The 22,150-nt window shown below is 42.4% G+C and overlaps 1 protein-coding gene across 47 annotated transcripts in view; it reads left to right on the top strand.

Moving 5' to 3' along the window:
- AOPEP (aminopeptidase O (putative)) overlaps positions 1–22,150 on the top strand; it is a 396,587-nt gene that overhangs the window by 68,079 nt on the left and 306,358 nt on the right. For 33 of the 47 annotated variants that reach the window (XR_014817663.1, XR_014817662.1, XR_002336297.2 and 30 more), the window contains one exon: positions 16,700–16,853. The exons of 12 other annotated variants lie outside the window; for them this stretch is intronic. Coding sequence is in view for 22 of the 35 variants with exons in the window: in XM_084979733.1 (XP_084835859.1) it covers positions 16,700–16,853 (154 nt within the window). In the remaining 13 variants the exon portion in view is untranslated. Of the gene's footprint in view, positions 1–1,346; positions 1,419–16,699; positions 16,854–22,150 lie in introns of all 47 variants that reach the window. 2 more of the 47 variants (XM_084979714.1, XM_084979722.1) reach the window with 1 other exon arrangement.

The raw sequence follows: 22,150 nt of genomic DNA, 5'->3' as shown, positions 1-22,150 counted from the left end.
TAAATGACCGTAAGCTTTTTCATTATCGTAACTTAGGGCTCCTGAGGAGAAATCTGATATTTTAAAAAAATTATTTGAAGGTCATAAATTTATTAATGTAATTGAAAACTTTCTAGAATGAAGCTGGTTGTGGGTACCTTTTTTAAAATAATTTATGTATTCATAATAATATATGTAATATACATATCATTTACATATAATAAAATGCAGAGTTTGTCTTGTTCAATGAGGTTTGACAAATACATACACCTGTGTAATTAATCAGTGCCCCTCTGAAGAGACATTTCCATTACCCTAGAAATTCCTTCCATAAGTGATTTCTCCCTAACCCTGCTCCAGTCAGTGGCTGATCTGATTTCCACAGCTATAGGTTAGTTTTACCTCTCCTAAACATTCTTATAAATGGGGTCATTCATGTATACTCTTTTGTGTCTGGTTTCTTTTGCTCTGCATGTTGTGAGATGCATCTATACAGTTATGGGTGTCAATAGTTACTCCTTTTTAAAAAAGTTGAGGAACAGTCATCCATTATATGAGTGAACTAGTCTGTTTATCCACTCACCTGTGGGTAAACACTTGAATTTGGGGCAGAGGCAGGAGCATTACAAAAAGTATTTTATGAACATTCATAAATAGACAAAGGTTTTAATTTCTCTTAGGTGAATACCTAAGAGTAGAACTGCTGGATCATATAAGTGTATTTTAAGTTTGTATCTGGCAAACTGTTTCCAAAGCGATTCAGTCATTTTATAGTCCACCAGCAGTGGCTGAGAGTCTGCCTTTGAAAAGCATCTCTTCATGTCATTTTCCCATTTATTTAATATGAGTTTTTTGGTTGTTTTATTCTTAAATTGTAAGAATATGTTATATACCCTAGATTCTAGCCTTTGGTCAGGTACATGTATCACAAATACATTGTCCCAGATTGTATGGCTTGCCTTTTCATTTTTTATTTACACTTTTTTTAACCACTGATTTTCTATAGAGGCATTTTGTTCTTTAGTAATTCTATTATAGATTTTTATTGTAACACGCCTTCCCTATTTTTTGTAATTTTGTTGTCTTTTGATCTCACTTTGTTACACAATTTCAGCTTATCCTCTCAACAGCTTTTTACCATTTTTTCATAGAACTTATATCTTCTTGTATCATAATGGGAATGGCAGTTTTCTAAGCTTGTTTTGGTTTCTGCAGTAAATTCATTTCCGGGGCTTGTTCGTCCTCTGAGTCCTTAGAACGATGGTTTTTTTGTTTGTTTGGTTTTTGTTTGTTTGTTTGTTTACCTTTATTCTGCAGTAATTTTCCCCATCATGCTCACGGCTTTCTTCTCTGGTGTGTTTCAACAGACAGGATAAAGCCAGTGAATTTCCCTTCCCTCCCATTTGTGTGCTGCCTGAAATCCCCTCTCTATTCAGCAGGTGAGAGGTGCACAAAGCTCTTTTATTTGGGGTTTGGTGTCTTATGAATTGTCTAGTGAAGTTCTTTGGGACTCACACAGAATCTTTTTCTACCTTCCTTGCTTGATTCCCTGACATGCTGAATTGATTGAGTAAATGAAACACTACAGTCTCAAGCAGGAACTAATACCTGGACCCCTCCAGCCTCCATTTCTGTTTCACTTGTGATGATAACTGCACCTCCCATGACACAACGTAGCACTCCCTACTCTCGGCCTCACCAAGCCTATGTACTTTTTCATTCATGCTTTGGCCTTGCAGTTCAGATGGCAAAGCTTGTGCTTGGCAGTGTTTCTCAAACCTGAACATTATTTTTCTTTTCAGAGGGAAAAAAAAATCTCATGATTCACCAGGGTTAAGTTGTATTTATTAGAATGCTATTTTAAAAACTGTAAATGTATCCTTACAACTGTCCCACATCTATAGCACCAAAATAAAAGTATAAATTAAGTGCAGAACAAACTATTAAATACACAAAATTCAAACGAACAACTTCAATTTAATGTATGCTTACATATGACTTATTTTGCTGAATTGAAATTGCTCCTTACAATATGAATGTGGTGTTGACAGCTCCATGAAGGTTCTTTGGAAATTGCTCTGCCTGTTCTACCCTGAGCCGCATGATGATCTTATTCCCCACCACTTTTCTTCCATATGCTGTAAAGCTTTTGCTTACACAGCATGCTATGATACCATTTAGGCTTTATCCACCAAAATCATCATTCTTATGTTCTTTTCTCATTATCTCTCAATAATTAAAGCAGTGCTACATGTCCCTGTGTAATCATATACACTGCTGCAGATGTGAACGCTCAGATTGTTTGGCAGCATTCATATGTGGATAATCCAGCCTGCTGGCCACATGCGGCCTACTGCCTGCTTTTGTTAATAAAGTTTTATTGGAATATGGCCATTGTTTATGGCTGCTTTGGTGCTGTAATGGCAGAGTTGAACAGTTGCAACAAAGACTGTATGGCCTGCAAAGCCCTAAATACTTACTCACTAGCCCTTTACAGAAAAAAAATCTTCCAGGCGTTGCCCTTGTGGCTCAGTGGTAATGAACCTGACTAGTATCCACGAGAATGTGAGTTGGATTCCTGGCCCGCTCAAGTGGGTTAAAGATCCGGTGTTGCCGCTGCTGCGGTATAGGTTGCAGATGAGGCGTGGATCTGGCGATGCTGTGGCATAGGCTGGCTGGTACGGCTCCGATTCAACCCCTAGCCCGGGAACTTCAGAGCCTTTCAATATTTGTCTGTCTAGCTACTTGAAGATTATCATCAAAAATTAAAACAAGAATTGACTTTAGCATTTTCATGGAAAATAGTCATACTTCCCAGAGTATATCTGTGGATTTTTTTTTCCAGAATTACCAATTCAGGGTATAGTTATAATAAAGTAGATGCGAATTAGGATTTGCTTACATACAACTTACACCTTATATGATCCCACAGAGCAGACTTTACCAGTTCAGACGGAGGGAGGATTGAGCTAGACAGGGAGAAAGAACTTTATGCCTAATACTGCATTCCTCCTGCAGCCCACAGCTGGGGCTTATCGGAGGCCCACCAGGCAAGAGCACTAACAGTGCTTTTTGCCAGACCCCAAAATGGCTATTTGGAGGATGGAATAATGTCTCCAAATGTGTTTGCCCTCCTTAGAGAAAACGGGTATGTGAATACAAGTTGCTACTACTTCCTCTCCGAGTCATGTTTTCTAGATTGGTCGATTGGTCTCCTAGGACCTCCCCTCCCTTACGCACAGGGCCCTTTAAAACCATGAGCTGTCCTTGCAAACATGAGAGGCAAAACCCAACCCACCCACAAGTCACAGTTTCCGTCCCAGCGATACGTCAGCCTGATTAGTACATTTGCCAGGCGCCAGCTGATTTCCCGAAAGAAGCAGAGCACCTGGGAGCAGCCTAATGTCATGAGGCAGATAACAGCGACAGAAATGACAGCAACCCTCGGGCGGGGGATGGAAGTCAGAAGACAGACCTCTGAGTTCTTGCTACATGAGGGAAATCATTCCTCCTGGCTGTTTTTAAAAACGAAGGCTAATGGTTTAGACTGTAGTGTGATGACCATCATAAAATCTGAGTAGCTGAGAAGCCTCTATCCTTTTTCTCAACAAGGCTAAGTCAAGATTTAGATTGGGCGGACTTCCCGTCGTGGCTCAGCAGAAATGAATCCAACTAGGAACCATAAGGATGGGGGGGGTTCCATCCCTGGTCTTGCTGAGTAGGTTAAGGATCCAGGGTTGCCATGAGCTGTGGTGTAGGTCACAGATGTGGCTTGGATCCCGTGTTGCTGTGGTGTAGGTCACAGATGTGGCTTGGATCCCATGTTGCTATGGTGTAGGCCGGCAGCCGCAGCTCCAATTCGACTCCTAGCCTGGGAACTTCCATACGCCACATGGACGCCCCTAAAATGCAAAAAAAAAAAAAAAAAAAAAAAAAAAAAAAGATTTAGATTGACTTATTTGGCTCCTTTATCCTTTATTATTGAACTTCCTCACCATCATGGCATTTGGGCAGACAGAAATGTTAGACTGACTCTTGTTGTCGGCCTGTATTCCCTGCCAAAATATAGCTAAACTATTACGCCCAGAGACCCAATGCCCAGTACAGTGTTTCGTATAGAATAGGTGTTCAGTACTTACTTGTTGAATGAATGTGTTCTCTGTAATCAGACAGAAGTAATATATTCATGGAAGAAGCATTTAAGATCACCACTGATAGTAACAAAAGTGATTTCAGGGTCTTTCCTTTAGTTTTGCTTCTGATTAGAGTTTATGCCTTTTCTCCAAACTCAGTATCTTTTAAAAGGAAAAAAAAAAAATCGATGTAGTACATTCCTGTTCCACCATTTGGTAATTTGTTGTTGTTGAATTTTGTTTTATTTTTTCAGGGTCTAATTTAGAGTCTAATTCCTAGAAAATTAGAACATTCCGCTTATATTTTTCCTAGGAAGCTTCAAGTGAATGAATAAGACTGGCTAATTTAAGCTCCTTCCAAATGTTGGAGAAGAAGCATATGAACAAATGAAAGGTGTTAAAAGCTGTATGTGCCCTCGCTTAGGATCTGATTTTGTTTTTCTATGCAAAAGTAAGAGACTGTAGACATTACTTCATCCTGGGCAAAATGCTGCTCTCCAGCCTGTCCAATAGACCAGCTCCCTGACATTCTGTCTTGATTTTGTATGGAAAGTCTAGAGAAAAGCCAAGATTTCAGGGTCTGGACCCTCTGGTGTGCCACTGAAAGCCAACTTTTCTTCTCTCTTGATGGCTCCAAATAAGCAGTACTATTTAGCCTGCTCCCACAGCAAGCAACCAGGAATGACGTGTAAGGACCTGGTAAATTAAAAGACGTGTAGGACTGGTCATGATTAAGTGTTTACACAAAGAGAGAATGCAAAGTAGGGAGAGCTCCTTATTTCTCCAACTGAGGAAACTTTATTCCAGGCTAATACACACACACACACACACACACACACACAGAGACATGTGTTTCCAGGGGTAGGAGTACAGAAGTGAGTACATCTTTTCTCTTTAGATTAGAAAACCCCTGGTGATGGAGGACAGTGCTCTGCTCTGCTACATCCTTCGTAAGGTCTCACATAATGCCCTGCACTTTCTAAATCTTTGTCAGTTCATTCTTTTGTTCGCAACTTGCTTTTGACTAGTTCTTGCTTGTCATTCTAGCGTTGCACTTACCATATTTGGCATACGGGGAAGTCATCACGATCTCTTTTGGATTAGGATGATTCCGGCAGGCATGTGTATACCAATTCTTGTTGCTATGGGTTTTTTGTCTTAAGCTTGACATTCATGATTTTTCTCAAGGAAGTGAAGTCCTAAAGCATGCTTATGACCGTCTGGCACAGAATGATTTGTTGTCCAGTGTGCCGATCCATTTCGTATTTAAGTTTAAGGAGAACTAGTTTATCCTAGGATTTAATTGCGGTCAGAATGCAGGTGAGACTTGGGGTAGCCAATCTGGTGAAAGGTATTCCTTTATGTATTAGCCACCAGGGACAAAAACCTCAAAACCTGTGGAGGTGCTTGTGTTCTGGGTTCAGTAGGTGGCGCTCTTCTACCTGGTTCACTAGTGTGATCTTGAAGGTCATTCTCTCGGGTCCGTGCTGTAGGCGGTTCCATGTTACCGGGAAGGAAACCTGAAGCCTTGCCCAGTGGCATCAGAGCCTGAGAAGCCATGGCATGATCTGGCACATGGCCCTGGTCAGGCAGTGCTGGTGCATACCAGCCCAGGGCGTCTTACTGTCTCCTTTGTTCTGATGCCAGTTCCCGCCCTTGAGCAACAGCGGAAAAGAGCTAAGGAAAGACAGTCACACCATGAATATTCTGGAGGGTGGCACTAGCTCATAAAACCAGAACACGTAGATTCAGCATCTAAAACGTAGTGAGAGGAAAAAAAGTCGGGGTTTGCAGAGAGACCCAAACACTAGAGAAAGAAGCCAAGAGAGGAAGAGCAACAAAACTGGGAGCTTCACCTATGTTGTATATGTCTACTGTATTTATTATTGTTATGTATCTATTATATTTATTATTGTTACATATCTATTATATTTCTAATTATATATCTATTATATTTATTACATTAAATATATAGTATATACACTTATAAATTCATATTCATATATATGCATGTTCCTATACATATCATCAAGCATTTAAAATTTGTAATACAGAGGTGTTCCAAAATAATGAAATAGCTTGACATAGTTTGGGCAGGAAGTTCTGAAATTAAGAATAGCTACTAGAGGAGTTCCCATCGTGGCACAGTAGAAACGAATCCAACTAGGAACCATGGGGTTGTAGGTTTGATCCCTGGCCTTGCTCAGTGGGTTAAGGATCCAGTGTTGCCATGAGCTGTGGTGTAGGTTGCAGACACGGCTCAGATCTGGCATTGCTGTGGCTCTGGCATAGGCCGGCAGCTATAGTTCCGATTGGACCCCTAGCCTGGAAACCTCCATATTGCCATGGGTGTGGCCCTGAAAAAGGCAAAAGACAAAAAAAAAAAAAAAAAGAATAGCTACTAGAGAAAGAAAAAAGCTTGAGGTAGGAAAGAAGCAGGTGCCTCAGAAGAACTGAGTGAAGAAATATGATACATAAATGAAAGCATGTATCAATTTGATGTTTCCAAAAGCTGCATCTTGTTTGTCTAAGCTACAGTAGAAAAGTTTAAAAGATGAAGTGGATGCTTTTGAAAGAAGAATTTAAATGCCTGCTTTAATTTTCAGTGAAACTCTAACCCTTTAAAAATGAGAAATTCCGGAAGATGCTTAACTCGGCAAAGATAAATCTGCTTTTGCCCCTGTGGAAGCAGGGTGTTTGTAATGGTATGGCTGTGCCTTTGGTGTGTTTGGAGTGAGTTTATCCGACTCCTCTAAGAATAGGACAATGATATTCCATAAGTTTTATATTGAACTTACTAGTAGTAGGCATGATTGATAGGTAGAAAGAACTACAGCATCTTGATTTTTTGCACTTATTTTTTTTCTTTTTGTAAAAATGATTTTCTAAACAAATAACTAGCCAAGTTTTTCACAGGTTTAGAATAAAAAGGTCTCTCTCCTCCCATGAACAAATACTCCATCACATTCTTCCTTTTTTCCTTTCCACTTTTCCTACCTTAAAAGAGAATCTTCAACACCATTCATAGGACAATTTTTTAGAATAGTATATGAAGAATTAAGGTAATTGTTTTAACACTCTCTCATTATAAGTATTTTCAAAACTTCTAATTTGAAAAATTACCCATTTCAAATCCTTATCATACCTACAAAAAACACAATCATCTTTAAGGAAAATTTCAGTCCTGTTTGGGAGATGAAAATGTCTATTTGGATTTTGTAGCAGCTGCTAGCACAATGACAAGACCAACATCTGATGCATCTATCTTATTAGTGAAACAATTGAAGTCAAAGAATTTTCTCCCCTAAATAATTTCCAGTTTGAGAAGGTGGTGGAGAGGCTTTTGAGAACCTTTTGAGGAGGCCCAGGAGGGAGGCGAGCTGGGTGGCTGCTCAAGCCTGCACAGTTAGGGAGCGCCACTTCCTCTGGGCCCCTTCCTCCCACCCCCCTCCCTGTGTGTGCTGCTAATGAATCCCGGCCTGGCCGTGAAATCATCCAGTGGTGTGATGGGCTTCTGGCCTCTGCAGAGGAAAAACTCTTGGGTTAATTCAAGTACAGCTTGTTCTCTTTGTTTTGCAGCTGGTGTAGTGAGGGAGTCTAGGGGCAAGTGGATTGAATCAAAAAGGAAAACGAAGGCATTCACTGTCTGTTTTATCGAGGATGGCTCATTTAAAGTAAACACCATTTAAATAGTCTCCAAATGGCCCATTTCTATATGAAGTCATACAGGATGCCCCCTTTGGGCTGTCATTCTCCTTTAAATGGATCGCTTTGTGCACAGAGTTTTAGTGCCATTCAACCTTAAACCCCATATGTGGCCTCATAAGGCCACGGGCTTCAGTGCACATGTGGCAGCCATACCTTCGACAGTCTTGGCCTCTGCCTTCAGAAAGTCAGCCTAAGCAACCAGGGGAGGCAGCTGTAAAGATGACAGCAGTTAACATTTCTTCAGCACTTACTATGTGCCAGTTAGTATGCATGGTGATTTCTATATGTTATTTCTATATGTTATCTAACTTAGTCCTCACATAATCCAATGGGGGAGACTGTGGTCCTTCCCTTTTTACCGATGAGGAAACTGATGCTTGGAGAGATGAAGCAATGTGCCCAAACTGTTAAGTGTGGGTCACAGAATCGAACCCCAGCAATCAGATTCCAGAGCTGGAACTCTGGAATGGACATACTCCAAAGACATAAACCCTCGTCAATTCTCCTTGCAAGGTAGGCTTATCCGAACAATGGATAATCCAGAAATTATTTCTCTTCATCCCTGGAATGCATGCTCTGCTTTCTGGGGCAGTATTTCTCACCTTATTATTTGCATTTTTTTTTTCAGTCTGGTTTGAAGTTGAGGTCAGGTATTCCCTGAGCAGCTACCTCGCTGTGGCAGTAGACAGTCTTCATGCAAGATTGAGCTCAGTGGAATAATCCATGAACATACGTCCCCAAAGAGACTTTTCTACCAAGTGAGGGTACGAGACATGCTCTCATAGTAATAAGCTGGTGCACACCTCCCCCAGACCACTGGAAGCTGTCACTGTCACAGCTCTGGCTCCAGTTTTACCCAATGTCAGGCAAGAAGCTCACCTTTGGGACGCTTCTGAAAAGAGTCCAACTAGGATCTTTGGGAATCGGGTTCCTGGCCAGTTCTTATGTGATCCAGCCTAGTGGTCTGCCCCATTTGACTCTCACTTGGAAGCCTAGAAAACTTTTTTTTTTTCTTTTTTTACTTTAAAAGCTTGAAGTATGGAGTTCCCATTCGCTCCTCAGCAGTAACGAACCCGACTAGTATTCATGAGGACGTGGGTTAGATCCCCAGCCTTGCTCAGTGGGTTAAGGATCCAGCTTGCCGTGAGCTGTAGTGTAGGTCTCAGAGGCTGCCCGGTGGCATTGCTGTGGCTGTGGTGTAGGCTGGCAGCTGCAGCTCCGATTCAACCCCTAGCCCGAGAACTTCCATAAACTGCAGGTACGGCCCTAAAAAGGAAAAAAAAAAAAAAAAAAAAAAAAGAAAAGCTTGAAGTTTGAAACAGTTTCTTCCAAATGAGCTCTATTAAGTAGAGGACTCAAAAAATAAAAAGTCTTGAGGGTGTCTAGGGGAAAAATCATCTTGCACATTTAAATATGGGTTTGGGGGATATTTTCAACTCATTTCCACCCCAAATCCTTTTCTTTCTATTATTTAACTTCCCTAGAAGACTGCAGAGGGAGCATGACAGTTCTAAAATACTTTTGCTAGACTTCACTCAGATTCTGTTATCACTTTTGCTAACTCACTCCCAAGCCCTAGGTCATTTTAAGGATTCTAGTTTGGGGTTTTGGGGAATGGGATTAGTTGCTAATCTCATTCCAGTCCCCAACCACATCCTCTTGTGGCTTCCAGTGTCCTCCGAATGTCCTGATACAGGTACTGGGGTACAGACATCCTGATAAAGGTACTGGGGGCATGACTGGGTACTCTGTGGATTCTTCATGACCTCGTGTAGGCATCTGACATATGCCTATTCCATTAGCACTGTTTTCTCTTGAGAGCAGTTTCAATTCTTACTGCTTCCACAAGTCTCATCCTGTCCATGTGCTAGATGGATGGTACAAGAACCAGAGGGACAGCAAAAAATTCAGTTCAAAAGTTCAACGAGGAACATAGAGAGAAAGCCTAGTGCTTCATTCTCTCCACCCCCACCAACCCAAGCGCTACTGAAATATAATTGACATTGTATCTTGTAACATTATGTATAACATTACGGAATTTTAAGGTGTTCAATGTGATGATTTGGTATATGTATATATTGTGACATGCTGACCTCCATAAGGTTAGTTAACACATCCATCAATGCATAGAGTTACTTTTTTTTTTTTTTGTGGCGAAGACTTTTAAGATGTACTGTCTTATCACCTTTCAAATGTACAATACAGTTAACTCTAATTACATCCTCAGAACTTATTCATCTTATAACTGTACCCTTTAGAAGGCAGCTGTGCTCACCACTCTACCACCAACACCACTGGGTTTGTACCCTCTGAACCCCTTCACCATCCCCGCAACTGCCCTCTACCCACCACCCCTGACAGGCATAAATCTACACTCTTATTTCTGTGTTTTGTTTTTTTCTTTTAATTCCACACTCAGGTGAAATCATACACTATTTGCCTTTCTCTGTCTGACTTATTTCACATAGCATAATGCCATCGGGTACATCCATGTTGGAGTTCCCGCTGTGGTGCAGTGGATTAAGAATCCCACTGCAGTAGCTCAGGCAATCACAGCTGCAGCTCAGATTCAGTACCTGGCCTGGGAACTTCCATGTGCTGCAGCTCAGATTCAGTCCCTGGCCTGGGAACTTCCATGCGCTGCAGGGGGCACCATAAAAAATAATAATAAATAAATAAATAAATAAATAAATAAATAAATAAAGGTACATCCGTATTGTTACAAATGGCAAGATTACTTTCTTTTTTATGACTGAATAATATTCCTGTGTGTGTGTGTGTGTGTGTGTGTGTGTGTGTGTGTGTGTGTGTGTGTGTGTATCACATTTTCTCTATCCATTCATCTGTCATTGGGGGCTTATGTTTTTTTTCCCATGTCTTCACTATTATGAGTAATTCTGCAATGAACATGGGGTGCGAGATGGTGACTTCATTTTCTTCAGGTGTGTCTTAAGGTGTGTCTTAAGGTGTGGCGTTGCTGGATCATATGTAGTTCTATTAAAAAAAAATTGGGGGAACCTCCATAGTGTTTTCCATAGTTGCCAATTTACATTCCCATCAACAGTGCATAAGATTTTTCCCTTTTTTCCACATACTCGCCAGTACTTAGTTCTTGCCTTTTTGATAATAGTCATTCTGATAGGTGAGGTGTTTTGATTTGCATTTCCCTGATGATTAGTGATGCTGAACACCTTTTCATGTACTTGGTGACCTTTTGAATATCATCTTTGGAAAAATGTCTGTTTAGGTCCTTTACCCATTTTTTAAAAAGGATTATATGTTTCCTTGCTATTGAGTTGTGTGGGTTCCTTGTATATTTTAGATATTAGCACCTCATCAGATAAGTGGTTTGCAAATATTTTCTCTCACCCATTAGATTGCTTTTTAATTTTGTTGATGGTTTCTTTTGCTGTGGAAAAGCTTTTTAGCTTGATGTAGTCCCACCTGTTTATTTTTGATTTGGGTGTCATATCAAAAAAACCATTACCAGTGTTTACTTCTTAAAGGATTTCTTAATAGTGTAGTGCCTATGCCTTATTTCTAAATTGCTTCTTCCTTCTGAGTTATATTTTATCTTTTTTTTTTTTTTTTTTTGTCTTTTTGCTATTTCTTTGGGCCGCTCCTGTGGCATATGGAGGTTCCCAGGCTAGGGGTCGAATCAGAACTGTAGCCACCAGCCTACACCAGAGCCACAGCAACGTGGGATCCGAGCCGCATCTGCAACCTACACCACAGCTCACAGCAACGCCGGATCCTTAACCCGCTGAGCGAGGCCAGGGATCGAACACCCAACCTCATGGTTCCTAGTCGGATTCGTTAACCACTGCGCCATGACGGGAACTCCATATTTTATCATTTTAATGGTATCTCAGAACCAAAAATGTTGTTTTTTTCCTGTCAAGATTTCCTTTTGGTTGACTGATTAATTTTATTTCTTAGCTTTTTATATTAAAAATGTACACGTTTAAAAAGTCATATAGGAGTTCTCCCATGGTGCAGTGGGGTAAGGATCTGACATCATCACTGCACAAGTTCAGTCCCTGGCCCAGAAACTTGCACATGCCACAGGCACAGCCAAAAAAATAAAAAAATAAATAAAGTCACATAGTTCAATTGGGTTTATTACATTCTCTCCCCAAAAGAGCTGTCCTCAGTTCTCCACCATATTTCTTCTACTTCAGAAGTAAGCACTTGCATCTCTTCTATCTGATTATTTGCTGTCTACGTTCATGTTATTCTGTAAGATGCTTGATTGCTCAGAGTTGGTCTTCCCGCTATGACAGATAAGGCTTTAGCTCTCTTCCCCTCCCACTCCCCACACATATGCTCCCTTCCCTAAACCTCATCTTCCCAATATAATTAATGTCATAACTTTGATCAGATCAATATTTGTCATTTATATTATTATATCTATGTTAGTGAAACTTCCATTACATGATTATTTCTGTACAACGTGTTAGTTTTTCATGGAGTTAATAGTAGCTATATTGTTTGTTTGTTCTTCGCATTAGCTAGGTTTTCTATGTATTTATCAGCCCCAGACTCTTTGAAAGCTGTTCAAATTTTTCCAGATGCTCAGATACATCAAGTTTTATCTTAATTTCTTCTTCCTGAAGCAGTCTCTCTTGGGACCCTATAATCTGCCCTGCACGGCAAGGGCTACCCTCTCTGTTGCAGGCACATCTGGCTCCTGGGTTTACCCTTCATCATTCTGCAGGTTCCCTTTGTGTCTCTCTTGCATTGGATCATCTGTCCCTCTCTTACTTGGTTTGCTACCTCCTTTTAAAGCATACTTTACACACTCTAGTAGCTTTCATAGAATAGATGTGTGGGAGGTGAATTTTTTTTTTAAACTTTGCATGTCTGAAATTGTCCTTATTGTATGTGATTTTTGTTTTCTCAATCTTTTTAGAAGCTTGTAGGATCTTGTCTTTATCCTCAGGGTTCTAAATTTCATACTGATGTATCATGATGTGGGGTGATTTTTATCCTGTGTCCTGGGTGTTGTGTGCCCTTTCAATCTGGAAACTCATGGTTCCTTACACTTGAGGAAGTTTTCTCAAATTCTTTGACGATTTTGATTTTCTACCTTCCCTTTCCTGTTGTTTTTGGGGGCTTCTATTATTTGGATATTGGGGTTTCTTCTATTTTTTCCTCATCTTTTTATCTTTTTTTTTTTCATTATGAGGAGAATTTCCTCAGCTTTGTATTCTGCCTCACTCCTTTTATTGAGTTTCTCTTTCCATCTATCATATTTTTAATTCTCCTTATTTTGGGGTTCTCCTTTTTAATCTTACACTGTTCTTGTTTCAGCACTGGAATAAATTCTCTGAACTCTTTTTTTTTTTTTTTTTGTCATGTCTTTTTAGGGTCACACCTGCAGCATAGAGAAGTTCCCAGGCTAGGGGTTGGAGTGGAGCTGCAGCTGCCAGCCTACACCACAGCTACAGCAACGTGAGATCCGAGCTGCTTCTGTGACCGACACCATAGCTCATGGCAATGCCAGATCCTTAACCCACTGAGAGAGACCAGGGATCGAACCTGCATCCTCAGAGATACTACTCAGGTTCTTAACTCGCTGAGCCACAATGGGAACTCCTGAACCCTACAAATAGTATATACCTATTTGGTGTTTTTTAAATTTTCTTCTCTTTGAATGGTCCCTGTCCTCCAAGATGCTTGTTTCTATTTGTTTTAGTCCTTCAGTTTTGCATTAGGGACATTTTAGTGATCTCAGTATCTGATATCCATCTAGTCCCATTCGTTTGCCTTCAACTATGCCATTCTCCCTACAGAGGCCCTATCTTTTATTCTCTAGAAAATAAGCCTCTAGCTATTTGCCTGTGTGTGGTGGGGAGGCAGGGTGCAGGAGGGAAGCGACGGCCATATGGCTCAGGTATGGGGAGGAGGGAAGGCCATCCAGGGATCTGAACCCTTCTTAGTCATTCAGCCAGTCCTGCTTAAGTTTAGTACTTCTACTCCAGGCCTTTTGGGATATCTGGGGGATGAAATGAGATGGGTCTTGTCTTTCCCACTGCTAACTTAGGATTCAGGGCTGCTGTGTCTTTGCCACTCCTCCATCTGCATTCTAGCTTCCAATATTTTGAAGTAATTGTCTCCTATTTTATTCTCCTTGTTCTTTTTGGTTATGCCTTAAAAAAAATCCTTTTGCTGTCCTTTAACTGGCTTTTGAGAGAAAGCAATTGAGGTCCTTTACCCACTTTTAAAATAGGATTGTATATTTTCTTGTCATTGAATTGAAAGAGTTCCTTAAATATTTTGGATATTAACTTCTTATCAGATAGGTGTTTAATCTTCCATTTTGACCCAAAATCTCTTTCTTGCTGTTTATTTACTGAACCCTGAAGTTTTTAAAAGGAAAGTTCAGGGGCCCATGGTAAACACTCCATAATGTTTCAGAGAAAGAATTACCAGACCACAGCTCTTTGATCAAGAGTATCCTGTTATTTGAAATTTCTCTTTTAAGCCTAGGCTATTCAACAGAGGAGTGGATAAAGAAGATGTGGTACATATATACAGTGGGATACTATTCAGCCATAAAAAGGAATGAAATAATGCCCATTTGCAGCAACATGGATGGACCTAGAAATTATCATGCTAAGTGAAGTTAGACTTTGTGAGAGACAAACATCATATGCTATCCCTTATATGTGGGATCTCAAAAAAAGGATACAAATGAACTTATTTGCAGAATGGAAACAGACTTAAGACTTTGAAAAACTTATAGTTACCAGAGAAGGTGGGGGTTTGGGGTGGACATGTTGTATAATTAGGTTGTGATGGTGGTTGTACCACTATAAATATAATACAAATTCTTTGAATTAAAAAATTATTTAAAAAAATTGAAAAACAAACAGAAAATAAACCTAGGCTATTCAAAAGCTTTCGCCCCTCACCCACACCTTCTTTCCTCTTCTTCTCTCTCCACCTCCCCTCACCTGTGCCAGCTGTCATTGTGTTGTCCAGTCCAGATGAAGTTCCTCATGGAGCTGCCATGGGGAGACAGCAGGTTGCAGAGAAGGAGGCAGTTATGGGAAAGTGGAAGTATGAGGGAGGTGGGAGCAGGGCAGCATGTCAGGTCAGATCCATGCCAGGCTTTTATCAAGATTATTGGGACTTTTCTCCCTTCTTCTTGCTGGCCAGGGTTCCCAGCAGCAATTCTGTTTAAAGCTGTGGTTTTCCTTCAAGCCCAGCAGAGGCTACACGCATCCCCAGATGGTTTCCAACATCATGGGGTTTCATTGTCTCTTCAAAGAGGAGCGTGCCTTCAGATTCTTGGTTAGCCATAGAGAAAGGGAGCTCAAGAGTGGGCCATTCTGACTCCAGAAACAGGACCAAGCTTATAAGCAATTTTGAGAGAGTGGCTGCCTCTGCGATGGGTTCCAGCAGCATGCCCTTCTCTACTTCTCCTTCAAGTATCTCCTCTGACAACTTCCACACTTGATATCATATCATATTTTCTCTTAGGTTGAAAATTTTGCTTTTCATCAGAGAAGTTCTATGATCTACTTCTTTGGATCTGAATTGGTAGAGTTTCAGGGGGTAAGAAATAATGACCCCTCTAACCACCCTGAGTTCAGAATTAGTTGAGAGTCAGAAATCCAGAGTCAAAAGCTAACCCATTACTGACTGATTTTTACTGGCAAAGCACTTTGAAAAATACCATGTAAGGTCTGCTGGCCAATATAGGCATGCTAATATTTCTACCATGAATTTGACATCTTATCCACTCACTGGCCAAATTGGACAATGTCAAGCCCACTCCATGGGTGTTTAACCCTCAAAAACTTAATAAAGAGAAGAATAGCTCCTCCAAAGGAGTTAGTAAGGGACCGAAAGAGAGGCTCCAGCTGTTATTCTAGTGGAAGCTCCACCCATGAGAACATGAACAGTGGAGAACTGTGTTCCATGACGTAAGGTGATACCAACTTCTCTGAAGACACACCATCAATCTCCTGCACATGCTCAGAAAAAAAAATACTCTCTTAAATCAGGTGCAACAACACATCCAGATTTCAGTAACATTAAAATCGTTTTCTCATCCTAGAAGAAAGGAAGCATACTGTTGCCTTATCAGTCATTTGTTCCTTTGCTTAAAACCTTCTCCACAGTCTGGACTAAGTGGAGGGGATACCTTTGGCTGTGGTAGGAGCCCTGACTACAAATTCCAGCCCTGTTCCAAACTAGCTGGGAGTCGTTGGCTCCACTGAACCTCTCTAGGCCCATTTTTCATCTGCTTAAGGAGGAGTGGAGACCACTCCAATACATGAGCAGATCAGAAGGATGAGGGATAAGACACAGATCGGTAGTTTCTGGGTTGGGACTAAAACCCAGGTGCTTCCCTTCTGTAGTGCTTCGTGTTTTGCTATGCCCTTTTCAGATGGACTTGCAGTGAATTTGGACAAAGTATCGGCAGCACGGAGGCAGTCTTCCTGGCTGAGTGAACATCATTCACTCACTCAACAGATCATCTCCCTTTCCATGTCAAGTGCTGTGCTGGGCAATGTGGGTAAGACGTGTTCTTGACTCCACAGCAGCACACGACCTCTGTCCTCATGTGTTTGCAGCTATTAGTGAGCACCTCAAGCACCACCCTTTATTTACAGCCTCATGAGAAGGGCTTCAAACTGACCCTAACTGGAAGAGATCCAAACCTCCTCGGCTGTCCTGAACCCATCATCCCTCTGGCTTCCCCTGAGACCTACAATAAGGCCTCTTCAGTTGACACGACCCACCTCGAAGAATTAGCTCATACCAACTTAGCACACGAGCTCTTGAGGTGCCGTGAGGGAAAAAATAAGGAGTAAGGTCCAGAACCATACATTGGCCTCATTAGGTTTTTCTCTTCCTGTTTATAGGCTGTTCAAGCTGGCATTACTATGTAACCATGCCAATGCCAGCCTCCACCTTCACAATTGCAGTGGGATCCTGGACAGAAATGAAGCCAGAGATCTGCTCATCAGATGATCTGGCTGCAGAGACATCCTTCTCACCTTCCGAGGCTGCCTTCAGGTTTGTATTTGGGAGCTTGAAAAACAAACACTTCTGGGAGCAGTATGATGCATTTATTCCAACCACTGGGAACGTGAGTCATCCCTGCTGAGAAACCAAACAAAATATGATTAATCAAAGCAGGAAAAAGCCCTACTGGGAGGGAGAGTTGAGAGGCAGAAATGTGGGCATACTGTTTATGCAGAAAGAAAAAGAAATAGGTGTATGAAATGCTCCGTGAAGTCAGGCGAAATATTTGTATGTGTTTTGTTAATTCCACAGAATCTTCAGGTTTAATGCTTTCTCTCCTTCTACACCTTTTAACTTTGGTTTTCAGTTCACAAACCCAACTTCATAGAAAGAATTTGTTTGTCTGATGGATTGCTTTATAGGCCACTCTGCTGTTTTGGCTCCTTGGCTGCTGTTAGCAGTGCATTTGCAGGGGCAGCCCCGCCTCAGTGCAGGGACTCAGCCCCCATAGGAGCCCAGGACACAAGGAAGCTGGCTGAAGGCCATTGGGCTATGAAAATCTTGCTGGGTCGGGGCTCTGTTAACTTCGGTAGCAATTTCTTCGTCTTCAGGGTGGATCAGAGAATATCAGTTTTAAAAAAGTATAGTATAGGCCTTTGGATATTCACTCGCTGCTTCCCCAGATGCACAGCTATTTCCCATTTTCAGAGCCAGAAGGGAGGAGAATGCACCTAAGAGGCACACAAGTGTGCTCCTTGTGCACTGCTGCTTCATGCTTTACTCTTAGGACTTGGACACCCATCTCAGTTTAATCCTTTTTCCTATTTATAGAAAGTCACTAAGTCTGTACCTTTTGGTGGAGACTAATGCTACCTATGCTCAGTTCATCCTTGCAAACTAGCTATGATACGCTCTCAGTGCAGATTCCTTTTGTGTTGGTTTTATTTTTCTCTGTTGCTTTCATTCTTACCACAGTGACAGCAGTGGTTTGTATATTTAGGAGATAAAGCCACTGAGGCCTCTCTTAACACGGGGATGTCATATTGCCTGCATTTGCTTTTCAGAGGCAGGGGAGTAATTTCTCCTTTCTGCTCGGATACCCCCCCATCTTGGACTTTCTGCCCTGAGCTGTGTAGAGGATCCTAGCTCACACACTGGATTTCACTTATGCACTCTTGAGGGAAGAAGAGAATTGTGGCCCGAAGTGATGTGTTACGCTCACATGGGGCCAGTTAATTGCATGTGAGACCCTATGGCATTCTCTCCTTTGCTATGGAATTCACAGGGTAGGTCTCATTGGCAGGTGCAGGCAGCCCAGATTTCCGAGTGGGGAGGACAGGGGCCCTGGAGAGTCACTTGCATCTCTGTGGACTTGGTATGACTGAGAAATGAACTTTTTTTGTGTTAAGCTACTGAAACACTGGGGTTACTTGTTACTGTAGCCTAGCCTAGCCTAGCCCAGCCTGAATTGATACTGAGGCCACTGGATGTTTGCATTCAGGGAAAGTCTGATCTAAATGTCACCTCAGTTAGTCCAGAGGATAAGCCTATAAGATAGGTAGGTTTCATTGTCTCCATTTTTCATACAAAGATACTGTGGCTTCAGACAGCAACTTATTCATGTTCCCATCCCACCTGAGTTACAACATCTGGATTCGCATCTGAGCTTGCCCCCCAAGAGAGGAAATTCAGAATCTTGCCTGTGGGGGGGAGGGTTGGGGAGGTGACTTTTAAAACCTGTCTGTAACGTCCACACCTCACCTGGAGTCTGATCTCCCTCCCCACCTGGAGAGGCATAATCACAACTGAGCCACTGTTATCAATTGGAACGTGTCATACTGGAACAGAAGACAGAAGTGGAGAGCGTTGCCTTTGAGGCTGAAGGTGCCATCCCTACTGATGGGGTATGTCTCTTTGGGTAGGCCATCATTCCCTGCTCTGTAGAACAAAGACTCTTGCTGGGGTTCTCCAGTTCTTTGCAGGAGTACCACAGGTTTTTTTTATCTACACCTTGGAGCTCCTTGACTGGTAGGGGTGGTATGCCTTAGGAAGCCTAGGGGAAGGCAGGGATAGAAATGTGTTATTTTATCCTTCCAGCCATATTCCCAGAGATACAAGGTGGGTGAGTGGGCAGCAGCCACGTCTTGTGTGCTCACTCAGCTGCCCGGAAGTGACACCATCGGCCTTTCGCTCTTCTTGCCTCTGTCGTTGTGAAAGGACCATGTATGGCCAGATCAATCAGGGATCCTGGAAAGAGAGGCTATCTGAAATGCTTGATGGGGTTTCAGAAAAGGGGGTAAATCCCACTCCTCTTTTGTCCTCCCGAGTTTAGAACCAATTGAGAAACACACAGAAGGCGAGCAAAATAAAGGTTGTATGGTCGGTAAAAGCCAGACTGAGCGAGGGCTCAGGTGCTCAGTTTCAATGGGCTTTCTAATACTTCCAAATTAGACAGAGCTACCCACCCAGACACCCACCCAGCTGGCCCTCCGCCAGCCTCCACAATGCAGATGCACGCAGACCACCTAACAGCCCAAACGTAGCCCCTCTGTGGGCAAGCAGATTAAAAAGGAGACAGCCCAGAGTGGCCAGCCAGTCCAGTCAGCTGTGGAGAAAGGTCAGGCGTGCCACTCTAGGGAGTCACGTCCTTGTATGGAAACGCGAGGCCTGCAGAAGGGAGTCCCTCCCACACTCCCGCCCGTGTCCGACATGCTATGACTAAGTTTTCCCCCCATTTATCACTGGGCTTGTCCATCACAAATGTACTGCTGATAAAATAATAGCTTACATTTGTTTAATCCTTCCCTGGCTGCGTGCTTCATGGGCGCTGTCTTTAGTCATCAAAGGGTGGCTTTGTGTTTTTATCCATTAAATCTTTGGCTCCATGCTCAGTTTGCCAGCAAAGGTGCTCTGAAGTGCCACCTGCAGTGGTGTTTCTGGTTATGTTCACATCTGGTCTCCTTGCCTCCTCCAACATTCTCCCCCACCTCCTCCCCCCTTTTCTCCTTCAAACCTTCCTAAGACCACCCGTTCAATTCATGTAAATGTCACTTTTACAGGGGCCTTGTATGCCACTGGCTTGCATCTGCCTGAAGTGGTCATCTGGGTTCCAGAAATTTGGCCAAAGTATTGGTCACAGAACTTGTGATCATCATTCACGTGGGCTCAGTTATGGGAAGAACAGTCCCTCTTCAGCCCCAGTTCCACACACACTCTAACCCATGCTGGGTGAGCAAACATGTTAGTTAAAAGGCACGCAGGTAGACTCCTGAGAGTTTATCAATTTTCTCTGGCTGCAGTATGACCTTCTTCAGCCACGGGGAATCTCTGTATTTTGTTTAACCTCTTGGAGCCTTTGGTAAATTGTCTTCACGTGGGGGCCACACAGACACTCAGCCTTAAGCCCAACACGGAAACATGGGTAAAGTCCGGAGGACTCAGCAAAAGTGATTAAAAGCATGGAAAGCAGGAGTTCCCATCGTGGCTCAGTGGTAATGAACCTCACAGTATTCTTGAGGACATGGGTTCCATCCCTGGCCTCGCTCCGTGGGTTAAGGATCCAGCATTGCTGTGAGCTGTGGTGTAGGTCGCAGACATGGCTCAGGTCTGGTGTTGCTATGGCTGTGGTGTAGGCCGGCAGCTGCAGCTCTGATTGGACCCCTGGCCTGGGAACTTCCACATGCTGTGGGTGCGGCTCTAAAAAGAAAGAAAAAAAGCATGGAAAGCAGGCACCATGAAGAAGAAAAGGCGTTGTGGTTGTCCATCCTAAAGAAGGAAAGACTTAGGGGAAAGGTCTTCTTTCAAGCTGTAAAGTTGATGGACCTTGGAGGACTGAGCCCTTTTTCTGTCTCATTGAAAGTCTGGAAAAGAAGGAATGGTAAATGTAAATCACAGGGGGAAATACCGGTTTCTAGGACACCCTTCACGGTGAGAGAAGCCTTTTCATGTCCACCTGGCTTGGCTTTGTTTCTCCAGCCCTTGCTCGCCCCATATTCCAGCTTTCTGTCTCTGATTGCACCCATCTCATTTGCTTTGTGATATACTGAATGCCCTCAGAGAGGGCATCCGGCTTCCAGACGCTACTGCATCATTGTGTATGTTGACATCATCGTCAGCAATTCATGGGGGCTGGTGGTGGTTTTTTTGAACACTTGTGATTTTTACCGTAAGCAAGCATCTCATCTGCTTGCTAACATCTGTTAATAAATTGTGTAAACTGTATCAGAATTTTAATTCTTTTTCTCCCAAGAAAACTAAGTTCCTCAAAGATAGGGTTGGAGTTTTATTCATATGTGTATACACTGCAGCATCCTGTAAGTTGCCTTGAATAGAACAAGAATATGGGACGTATTTACTGAATTGCCAGGTTGAGCCAAGGAAGGGGTTGTGAGTAAAAGGTAGGCAATTCCAAGGGAGACTTTTCTAGTGAGACCTTTTGAACCTCTGATGGGGAAATGTTTGTCAGGTGGTTCTAGCATGGTGCTTCTGCCTTCTTCTTTTTTTTTTTTTCTTTTTAAGCTTAACCCACTTAACCCACTGCCACCATAAGGGAACTCCAGTATCGTGCCTTCTTGAAACAAGAGGGTGGCTAAAGGAGAGATTCTCTTCACAGTTTTCCATCTTGAGCTTCTGAGGAACACATGGCCACTCTTATTCCTTGGAAAGGCCTCTTATAAAATAATTTCAACCTGGCAATTGTATAAGAGGGAAGCAATGATTGAGTTCCCATCATTTACCAGCCTAACACACATTTCACCCGTTCTTACCACTCTTGGCAATGTGCATGGGCAGTAACTCCAAGAGCAGGAAGCCACAGAACCACAGAGCAGTTGGACTCAGCTTCAAGAAAAATCCAGTTTTCTCAAGAAGCAGAATGAAGTACGTGGAGAAGGAAGTTCAGCGGGGAGGAGCTTTTGATGACTCACACTCTGATAAAAAGAATAGTTCTTACTGCTTAGGAATGTTGTGTGGGTTCATTGGGATAATGCACATAAAGAGTTCAGAACAGTGCTTGGCACATAGTGAACGTTCAATAGTTGAGGTAGGAGTTATTAGTGTTTATTATTCTTAGCATCATTAGTACTACAGATTATTTATTAATTAACAACCAAGTTTATTCATCTTTATTAGTAAAATACTTACTCGGATTACAAGTCTGGGCACAAGGAATAGGTATCTGCAAGTGCTTGACTGGTTGATGATATTAAGGGTGCACTGGGGGAGTTCCCGTCGTGGCGCAGCGTAAACGAATCCGACTAGGAACCATGAGGGTGCAGGTTCAATCCCTGGCCTCGTTCAGTGGGTTAAGGATCCCGCATTGCCTTGAGCTTGGGTGTAGGTGGAAGGCG

Source organism: Sus scrofa, chromosome 10 (assembly GCF_054392235.1).
Source record: "Sus scrofa isolate SSC_HxYL_T2T_F1_AM1 chromosome 10, Sscrofa_HxYL_maternal_Yorkshire_Landrace_v2.0, whole genome shotgun sequence".
Classification (NCBI taxonomy): domain Eukaryota; kingdom Metazoa; phylum Chordata; class Mammalia; order Artiodactyla; family Suidae; genus Sus; species Sus scrofa.
Note: the sequence above shows the minus strand (reverse complement) of the source record. Positions and strands in the feature narration are given on the sequence as shown.